This window comes from Glandiceps talaboti, chromosome 16, assembly GCF_964340395.1.
Source record: "Glandiceps talaboti chromosome 16, keGlaTala1.1, whole genome shotgun sequence".
NCBI classification, from domain to species: domain Eukaryota; kingdom Metazoa; phylum Hemichordata; class Enteropneusta; family Spengelidae; genus Glandiceps; species Glandiceps talaboti.
Window position 1 is genome coordinate 23,998,001 of NC_135564.1, and position 11,465 is coordinate 24,009,465.

The window sequence follows — 11,465 nt, forward strand, 5'->3', positions numbered from 1 at the left end:
CCGACATGTTGAATAAGTTTGTTGTGTGTATTTACTTTTCTCCACTAAAAAACAAAACAAACTTCGTCGAACGCAGTCACAACTTGATAGACTATGATAGAGGGGCACTCCAGCTCATCAATATGATAAGATGTATCGTTAAAAGCATTCAAAAAACTAAATTAATAAACTTCCAATAAACAACCTCGTACGAATTGCTAACTAGTCGATGAAATAGTCTGTTTCCATTGTGCACAATGGCCACTAACGGTTACATTTAATATGGTTGTCAACGTTTGTCTTTACAAATTACATTTTATTTATTCAAGTTGCGACATGTAAAACTTTGCATCTATGGACTGGACACGTGCTGTATTACGGGGCTTGGGAGACTGTTGTTATTTGGCTGCAGAGTGATCATTTTTCATTCATTTTTTTTTTTGGGGGGGGGGGGGGAGGGGGGTCACTTTTTATGCAATGGAACGAATCTGTCACACAGTATGGCGCGGCAAGATACAGTCTTGGGATGTATGACGCCCCCTGAGTTTGTCCGTATTTTTATTTTTATAAGAGTAGCGCTAAAAGACTCCCTACATTAGAGAGATTAAACAGAGTTTACGAGCACACAGGGCTCATCGAGCATGTAATTGATTGAACGATCGATTGATCGATCGATTGGAAGTTTGACCTTGAACTACTCTATGACACCCCTCCCACGGTAAGCACATTTTTGTACAAGACAGCCTTGAAGCGCGGTTGAACGTTAGATATATGAGAAAATCGCTTATGTATGCAACACATGTATCCTGCTCTTTGCACTTCTCGAAGATGTCGGGCAGACACGCTGTCCCAAAGTGTATATTCATTGTACATGGCACCTCGTAGGGAAAATATATTTTTAAAGAGCGAAAAAAATGTAACCAAACAAAAAACTAATTTCAGAACTGTAAAGAGAGAACATAAAAACAATAACAAAAACAACAATTAGTAAACAGATATGGTCCATGTGTGATTCAACATCCCAATTGCGTGCTCAGTGTCACCCTCATTAACATGTCAATGAAATAACTTTTGTAGAGTATTGGTAATAATCACGTGACAACATTAACACCTTCCAGTCGAAAGACATTCGTTCCAGAGAGTGATTGTACTGAGCTGCAGAACGACAAGGTAACTTTTCTTGCTTGTGATAAAATAACTTTTATATATACAAAAATAGACGTGTGTGGGGTTTCTCATACTACTCGATACATTCGCCAAGTCACCAAATGCGAAAAAATACCTTGCTTTTTCATGTTTTTTACAAAAAAAAGTTTCGTGTTGGCTCAGACCACGAGACACGTTTTTGGCTGTCACAATTTACATGAAATCATGGAAGTATGTTATACTACCATGATGAGATTAAACAAAATGCCCTAAAATTAGTTATCTAGTTCATTTGATCACCGTTGACTCTTTTTCACCACAACACTGACTAGAATTGACGTGAATATTAGGTATGTTCATTTATAATTTGTTTTGGAAATGTGATAGCGACTTCGAATTCGTCATGAGTTCGACAAGTAAAACATACGTACACCTGTCGGAGGTATTCGGAAAATACTCAGTGGCGGTAATGACATATATTTGCATATTCATGAATCTCATCACGATTAGGCCAAACAAATAATTGTTTGGTTCCTTTTACTATCAGACCACTAATTTTTAGTGTTCTGAGGTTTACCACTGCTGACTCTAAACATTTACGTTTTCGAGAAAAAAAATATAATAGTAAAAATTGTGAAGTCTCACGAGAAATAGTGGATGTGGATATACTGACATCACATGTAAACTGTTCTTCCAATCTATAATGGCTATACATCTGATAGGAAGACACAGAAACGAAAGTGTTCACCAGCCGTGCGTGTTTTGGGTCCTTTCAACTCGCTGTAACTTTCACAAGTTTTAGATACAATAAACGCGAAAATCTCGACTGACATTTCCTCCGTGATATTTTTATCAATTTTGGAATTATTGAAAGGAATGATGATTTTTCGGCGATTTTCTGACGCATATTTGACACTTATGTTGTAAATTTCGGCCGGTTTTTCGCTCAAAATTTACAAAATAGATGGAATCTTGTTTTTTAAATGGCTGTCATAAGAAAAGGACAACAACCAAATGTTTTCTTGATCGGGAGAGAGAGAGAGAGTGATTTGACCCAAGTTTGAAAGTAAACTCGTTTGACAAGCGATGTGACAAGGCGACATGTGTAACACTTTTAATCATTTATTTATTTATGTCTACACAGATGTTTCTTATGAAGATAGTAAACTTTTTTTTGAAAAGAAGAAAACAGAAGGGTAAGTATCATGCTGCACAATATGTAACTCATTTTTAGAATTAGAACAACTGAACTTCTTAGGGTCATTAGTGCTATAGAAATGGAAAAGTGTCTGTCTGTCTGTCTGTCTGTCTGTCTGTCTGTCTGTCTGTCTGTCTGTCTGTCTGTCTGTCTGTCACCGGTGTGTAAATGTAATGTTCTTTTCTGTTATTTTCAAGAGGAAATAGTACTATATTTTCGATGTTTCAGATAACTTTTTCAAATTTGGCTGACATGTTACTAGTACTTCACATGTTACATGTACTAGAACAATATCTTTCAATAGGCTGCAGAGTAGGAGTATTTGTTGCCATTATGATGAGAAAATAAATTTATTTGCGTACTTGCATACCAGTAGTGAATTTTGAGTATTAAAGCGAGGGAATTGACTATTTTTTTTAATGAGAAAACCATTAGATTGACCAGCGTTGTTAATAGAACTTTGCAAACCCTGTAAGAAAATAAAATGGAAAAGTATTGTAGATAAAAACAGAATTAAAATTTGCAGCTAGCAAAATCATAAAGTTTAAAGTGTATGTAAATAGGTTTCCAAAGTTTCCGACTTTTTGCCTGGAAATGACGTAGTTTTCATAGGTGATTAAAGATTTGTGTGACATTTTTGACAAAAGTACGATATTAATAGTGAAAAATTGATTAGTGAAAATTACTAGTACATGCCAAACACAGCTGCACAGATTCAAATGGACACTCAACACGTCACTCTCCCACGTCAAAAAACTCACACTGTAAGACATGCCTGGCCATGGTATAGTTCTCTTCAGCATGTTCAGAACATGGTTTTGTACTAGTCTAATATCGTATTGTAAGTATCTCCTGGCTGGGGACTGTCCCAAATTATGTTATTGTGCTAGTCTTATATCGTATTATAAGTATCTCAAGGCTGGGGACAGTCTTAGAAAATGTTCGTTCATTTCAATACATCTCAACTAGGCTATCACAATGCCAGGTCTTTGAATTATCATCTAACTTTGACACCTACAGGGTTTTTTTCACACAGTCTTTCACTCGCTCCTATTTCAATAGGCTTGTGTATTTCAAATTGACAGACAATGATTTAGCATTCCGTCATTGTTGAAACTGTAAGAATTTATAATTATGATCTTAGCCAGTATTTATGCATGTTTTCTAAATAAATTTGTAATCTTTTTAGTTTTATAAGTAGTATAGAATATGGGGGTTTTGGGGCAGTCTCATTTTTCACCTGTTATAAGGTAAATTAAGTCTTATATCTGTATTAAATCAAATTTATACATACATACATATATATATATATATATATATATATATATATATATATATATATATATATATATATATAACCTGTTATAAGGTAAATTAAACCTTATAAGTAAAAATTGACTAAAAAATGACATATTCTGTTTTAAACTCATTATAAGTAAATTAAGTCTTGCTGCTATAGTAAAATTGACAATGTCTGTTTAAACTTAATATAAGTAAATTAAAACCTTAGTAGCCTCACTGCTATGCTTGACTTCCCCTGTCACGCTGCCATGACCCATATAGTAGTCATTGTATCTGTCTAATTGAACATTGTCAATGACTCAGTGATGCAGGCAACCACTGGAATGTCTAGGTTACAAGGTCACTCAGGTTACCAAGGTTACCAAGGTCAGTTGACTAGGTTAATGCACTTTACAACGGTTTAACTTGTGTTACGGTAGAAATTACCAAAATAGAAATAAAGTGAAGTATACGCCATGGAGTTTGAAGAAAGGAATTTTACTGCAACCTCAAAAAATGAATTAACTACTTACACAAATAAATGGCTAAGAATGAAATAAAGTTTACAAGTATTACTACTAAATAAATAACTAATACCTTGCTTGGTCGAGAGCACAGTGTAATCAAAAGTTGCTGTAATTTCGAGGGTTCGCCGCAGAACAGTCTTGATAAGTGTCAATGAGTTCGAAGGAGTTCACAGTATAGTTCAGTTGCACGATAGATTTAGTCCGAAAATTGTCTACGTTAGAAGGCTACACATGTACAGTTGACTGACGTGGCAATATGCAAATACATCGACGAGGCAAAATTGTACCTTTTTCCATCCAGCACTTCAGAGCCGTAAGCTTCAACTTTTACCAACTTTCAGCACTTTTCCTCAGCCTTGCACTCCGCTATTCATTTCAGGCTTTCATCCTTCAAGTACTCAGATTCTAATGGCTATCTCCCTTCACGTCTTGTCCACTCGGATGTTTCCAGTCTCTGCTGAAATCTCGAGCTGTACTCTCTTATATAGTGACTTAACATCTGGCATCTTGCATTCCAGGAACAGCTTCACCTGGGCGAATGAGGGCGCTGTCAAATGTGACCTACTTTGAACATGTAACGCATACCCTCATTAATTTAAATACGTCCTCTCGACCAAGACATCTCTCTCGACCAAGCTCGTTAAGTTAATTTTAAATAAATACATTTACAAAATATGGGCATCATAACACCTCCCCTTTAAAAAAAAAAGGTTTGAATGTAATGAAACCCTGTCAAATTATCTGGTACTAGCTTTGTCAAATGAGTTTTCATACTATTCTTAAATTTACAAAATACACTCAAATTATTGGAATTATTTGTCGCACTTAACAATCTCTACTTAACTACTTAACGCACTATGCATATTCAACTCTTGACAATGCATCTGCAATTACATTATCTTTTCCTTTGATATGACGTATTTCTAAATTATACTCTTGCAACATTAAACTCCATCTCAGCAATCGTTGATTCTTACTTTTCATCTTATGTACAAATGTCAACGGATTGTGATCAGTGAACACTAGGATAGGATGCAAAGTGACGCTCAAGTACACATCAAGGTGTTGCAAAGCTAATATTAAAGCCAAGCATTCCTTCTCGACAGTTGAGTAGTTTCTTTGATGCTTGTCAAATTTCTTAGAAAAATAACAAATAGGGTGGTCAACACCATCCGTGCCTTGTTGCATCATCACTGCCCCCATACCCATATCACTGGCATCTATAGCTAACTTAAACTGATTGCTAAAATCTGGAGCGGCAAGAACTGGTGAACTAGTAAGTATGGCTTTAATCTTGACAAATGCATCTTGACAACTTTCAGACCATACAAACTTACTATCCTTCTTAAGTAAACTAGTCAACGAATTAGCAATAATTGCAAAATTTGGACAATAGCGTCGGTAGTAACCGACCATACCCAAAAATCTCATTAGCTCTTTCTTATTTCTCGGCACAGGAAAATTTACAATTCCTTCAACCTTTGCATGTACAGGTCTAGTTTGACCTTGACCTACAATGTGACCTAGATATGTGACAGTGGCGTGACAAAATTCACTCTTAGCTAGGTTTACTGTTAACTTGGCTTCAGATAAACGTTCAAAAAACTTGCGTAATCGTTGCAAGTGCTGTTGCCAAGTGTCACTATGCACACTCACGTCATCAACAAATCCTCCACATCCCTCCAAATTTGCAATTACACGATTTATTAAGCGTTGGAAAGTGGCAGGGGCGTTCTTCATACCAAATGGCATGACTTTATACTCGTATAACCCATCTGGGGTCACAAACGCTGACACCTCTCTCGCTCTATCGGTGAGTGGAATTTGCCAATAACCCTTCAATAAATCGAATTTGCTCACAAATTTTGCGTTTCCTATTTTGTCGATGCAATCATCAATTCTAGGGAGAGGATAGGAGTCTGTTTTAGACAGAGTATTGACTCGGCGATAGTCGGTACAAAACCGATAACAATTACCTGGCTTTGGCACAAGCACGCATGGAGAACTCCACGCACTATAGCTAGGTTCTATGATGTCATTATCTAACATATATTTAACTTCATTTCTTAGATGTTCTAGCTTCATAGGATTCATCCGATAAGGATGTTGTTTAACAGGGGTTGCATTGCCAACATCCACATCATGACATATTTTATCTGTTTTCTCTGGAACATCGGAAAATAAATGCTTAAACTCTAGTATGAGATTTTTCAATTCTTCACTTCGTTCTCTACTTAGATGAGAAAGTTTAGTGTCTAAATCAGCAAGAATATCGGAATTCTTCAATTTGAAATCACAGTCAACACCCTGACCCTCAGACTGACTATCTTCTTCGTCATCATTGTGATCACTTAGCTGGGTGGTGACTGTGGATGACACAGACTTACTTTTACTATTCTCATCTCTTTCTACATACTCCTTTAACATATTAATGTGACATAATTGACTTTCTTTACGCCTCCCTGGAGTCTTAACAATATAATTCACATCATTAATCTTAGACTTGATTTCATATGGACCATAGTATCGAGCTTGTAATGGATGTCCAGGAATGGGGAAAAGGACTAAAACTCTATGACCTGGTTTAAAAACTCTATTCCTGGCATCTTTATCATACCATTTCTTCATTTTCATCTGACTCCCTTTTAGATTTTCTCTAGCTACATCACATGCTCTAGTGAGTCTCTCTTTGAATCCAGAGACATAATCTAAAAGGTTTATTTCACTTTCTTCACACAACCACTTTTCTTGCAGTAACTTTAAAGGACCTCGGACCGAATGGCCGAACACTAGTTCAAATGGGCTAAAACCCAATGATTCCTGCACTGTTTCCCTTGCTGCAAACAACACTAAATGGACTCCCTCATCCCAATCTTTCTCATTTTCGAAACAATACGTGCGAATCATATTTTTCAAAGTCTGATGGAAGCGCTCAAGTGCCCCTTGGGATTCCGGATGATAAGCACTAGACTTGTATTGTTCAATGCCCAACTGATGAAGGACCTGTTGAAACAGATTTGACATGAAATTTGATCCTTGATCTGACTGCACAGACTTTGGAAGACCTACTAGAGTGAAAAATTTAGTCAGAGCTTTCACTATTCTTTGAGCATTAATACTTCTAAGTGGGATAGCCTCAGGAAATCGAGTAGATGCACACATTATGGTCAGCAAATACTCATTTCCTGACTTTGTCTTTGGTAATGGTCCCACACAGTCGATTAACACTCTACTAAATGCTTCAGAAAAGGCGGGAATTGGCTTTAGTGGGGCGACTGGAATCTTTTGATTAGGTTTGCCTACCACTTGACACGCATGGCATGATCTACAGTACTTAGCCACATCCTGTCTCAATTTTGGCCAATAGAAATGATTTAAAATCTTATTATAAGTCTTATTGACTCCTAGGTGTCCACTCATGAGGCTATCATGGGCCAAACTTAATATATCCCTGCGATACAATTTAGGCACTACTATTTGATTGACAATTCTCCATTCGTCGCTAACTAGTGCATCTGGAGGTCGCCATTTTCTCATCAATAAACCATCCTTTTTATAATAACACACAGGGACTGTATCTACTTCCTTTAAGGATATTGACCTCTTACTTAATTCAATAAGTTCAGGATCCCTCTCCTGTTCTCTAATCAGTCGATCACGACTTAACGGCTCTTCTTTTACCTGTTTATCACCCAATAAAGGTACATCAGCCTGATTTGAGACCTTGTCACCAGTATTTAAAGGAAAATGACATCCATCATTCAGCCTAGAAAGAAATGTATCCTCTAGCCCTATTTCTAAGTCACGTCCTTTTTCATTAATTGGCATGTCCTCATTAATAGTCTCCTTTGAAACTTTACTCATGGCCCTTGTTACAGCACATGCAGGGAAAATTTCGGCTTCCTGATCACCATTTGAATCCTCCAAACAAGGCTGTTTAGTTACAATAGGATCGGGGAATACTTTCCCCCCCCGCTAAATCATTTCCTAACAACATGGAAACGCCCTCTACGGGTAATTTAGACCTTACACCCACTTTTACTTGTCCTGAAACTAAGTTAGATTTCAAGTTTATAATATGAAGGGGAACGCTAATGAAGCCTAACTCTACACCCTTTATTAACACATCTGCTTTTGCAGAGCTCATTTCTGATAAAGGTAAAACACCTTCTAATATTAGGGTTTGAGAAGCAGCAGTGTCACGTAGTATCTTAATAGAATGCAAATTAGCCTCGTCTCCTATCATAGACACGTACCCTTCGAAAATGAATGGCTTAAATTCTTCCATCACATCTTGAGACATGGACTTTTCCATTTCTCTCCCTTCAACTCTCAGCGGCTTAAATTGCCTGTTACGCCCTTCAGCGACTGTGCAAGCAGTGGGGTAAGATTTAGCATTCTTCTCTTTTTTCTGTAGAAACCAACATTCAGAAATAAGATGGCCCTTCTTTTTACAATAGGCACATGTGGGTACCGTCTTAAACATTCTCTCCTTACTTTTCTCAGAAGAATTAGAATCAGAAGCTTTCCTTTTCTCTGAAGAATCTGATCTAGCTTTTTCCTCGTGAGATTTACTATAATATGGAGATCTGTAATTAGACTTAGTAGGATTACTCTTAACATAATTTAGTTTATGGGTAAGAGCGTAATCATCAGCCATAATTGCTACTTCATGTACTACATCTACTTTATGTTCATCTAAATGTGTCTTTATGTCAGTATGTACACATTGTTTGAACTCCTCGATTAACATGAGTTGCCTAAGCTTATCGAAACTCTTATCTATTCCTTTTGACGATAACCATCTATCAAATAATCTCTCCTTCTCTCTTGCAAATTCTACATGTGTTTGGTCATTCAACTTTCGGATATTTCTGAACCTTTGCCTGTAGGCCTCTGGCACTAACTCATAAGACTTTAGAATTGCGTCTTTGACCAAGTCATAATCACTACTTTGCTCCAGGGGTAGGGCTGAAAAAGCTTCACGGGCCCTTCCAATCAAAACACTTTGCAATAGCAATGTCCAAACTTCCTTCGGCCACTTTAAGCTAGCTGCAATCTTTTCAAAGTGTTGAAAATATCCATCTACTTCCCTTTCTTGAAACTGGGGAACAAGTCGTATATGCTTTGCCACGTCGAAGTTATTTTCAGTACTGAATAAAGGTGTGACACGATCTGACACATTTCCCATTTCCATTGCTTTTAACTTCAATTCTTTTTCTATTTGCATCTTCATTTCCATCTCTCTGGATTTAAACTCCATTTCTAATTGTTTCAACCTAAACTCGTGTTCTAATTGCTGCAACTTCACGATATCACCCTCACGTGCACTATGTCTTTCTAAAATCTTATCCAAGACATCCGGTTGAAACTTCCCCTTATCTACTAAAGCTTTGATAATGACATTTCTCACTTCATCCTTTTTCATAGACTGCTTAACCGCAAGTGCCAGGTGTTGACCCAGTACTAGTAACTCTTGTTTTCTCAACTTTTCAAACTCCTCGAAGGAGGGATTCTCCATAAACGCCTCAGCTTCGAACTCCATTGTTGGCTTCACTTTCACTTTCAATTTTCTTGTTTTAATTTACAACTCAATGTCTCAAACGAGAACAGCAAAATTATGCTTGTTCCAGTGTCAATGAGTTCGAAGGAGTTCACAGTATAGTTCAGTTGCACGATAGATTTAGTCCGAAAATTGTCTACGTTAGAAGGCTACACATGTACAGTTGACTGACGTGGCAATATGCAAATACATCGACGAGGCAAAATTGTACCTTTTTCCATCCAGCACTTCAGAGCCGTAAGCTTCAACTTTTACCAACTTTCAGCACTGTTACAACTGTTTACAACTTGTTACATACTGTTTCAAGGTCAGGTTACCAAGGTTACCAAGGTCAATGCGCCTATTTAGACAGATACAAAGAGATGGTATATATGAATATTAATGGATCCTAATATACAGAGATACATTACAATATGAGAGAATTGCCCCACTTGTGATAGGTCGGCACCAGAATTCAAATGTGACAAATGCAATAAACATTTTATTCATAAACATAATTTTATCAAACATATAAATATGAAACACTCCTGTGAGACTAGTAAATGTGAATATCCTGATGAATGTCTAACATGCGAACGTGTTTTTCCTGAGTTTACTTGTGATAAATGTGGATTTGCATATAAATACAAATGTCATTTAAAGATACATTTAAAGAGAAGTACACCTTGCGTTAAACAACTTAAGAGAGATTATATTTGTGAATGTGGTAAAGAATTAGGTAGTTATCCTTCGTTATATATACATAAAAAGAAAAGTTGTAAGTTTAACAAGTTTACAAGGTTTACAAGTTTTACAAGTTAAGAAGAAAAAATCAATTGAACTAATAAATTTATATATGAATATTCAAAATTTTCATTATACAATATGACAAAGATTTTGAACCCACGCACTAAGCGAATGATAACAGTTGGTGGACGTGTATACAATAAGCTTATACAGAATGGTAATCTACAACATTTGCCTAAGAATATCTTAGATTGGTCGGTACCTGATAACCTTCCTCGACCATTAACGGAACAATATATCATTAATCCTATTACCAAACGTATGATTAAAATAGGTAATGATACATATCAAACTCTTATTAATAGAGGCTATCGTCATGTTTGTGGTGTTCTAATACCACCTAAATATCATGAACTTGAGAGAGCTTTTAGAGGATATGTGAAGTCGTATGAAATTGTTATTACTGAGAACGAACCTCATTCACAGTTAAATGAAAATAAATATTTAATAAAACAAATTTTAAAACAAAATTTAGAAGATCAAGGTGGAATAAAAGCAATATTAACCTTGAAGATAAAATTTGCTAAGTACAACTCAAATGTAAACAATATGGATACAGAGATAACAAATGATGGTTATTTTAATAGTAGTCCATTAGTAATTACAAATACTGACCAAATATATGAACAAATTAATGTAAGTTTCGAAAGAATTCTTCAACACGTCGCTAAATGGTTACGTGAAGGTTCTGGTTGGCATATAAAAACACTTCTCAATTTTTATGTAAATATTGTAAGATACGAGCCTTTACAAGGTAACTCATATATCAAATTACCAAAAGAACTACAACACCCAATGAAAGGCCTCATTAACATCCAAAATAATGACAATGAATGTTTTAGATGGTGTCATTTAGCATATAAGTTTCCAGTTGAAATTGATAAATATAGGCCATCTAAATACAAACACCATATCGATGATGTAGATTATAAAGGAATAACATTCCCAGTCACTACAAAACAAATACCTAAAATTGAAAACCAAA

General features: G+C 36.1%; 1 protein-coding gene across 1 annotated transcript; it reads right to left on the reverse strand.

The window, feature by feature from the left end:
- Positions 1–4,986: 4,986 nt before the first annotated feature.
- LOC144447231 (uncharacterized) lies at positions 4,987–7,995 on the reverse strand. Its single transcript, XM_078137133.1, has one exon. The coding sequence runs from the start codon at positions 7,993–7,995 to the stop codon at positions 4,987–4,989; it is 3,009 nt and encodes a 1,002-aa protein (XP_077993259.1).
- Between the last annotated feature and the right edge of the window lie 3,470 nt (positions 7,996–11,465).

Excerpts from the sequence above, each read along its gene's own strand:
- LOC144447231 (XM_078137133.1), bottom strand. The coding sequence starts at position 7,995 with ATGAGTAAAGTTTCAAAGGAGACTATTAATGAGGACATGCCAATTAAT.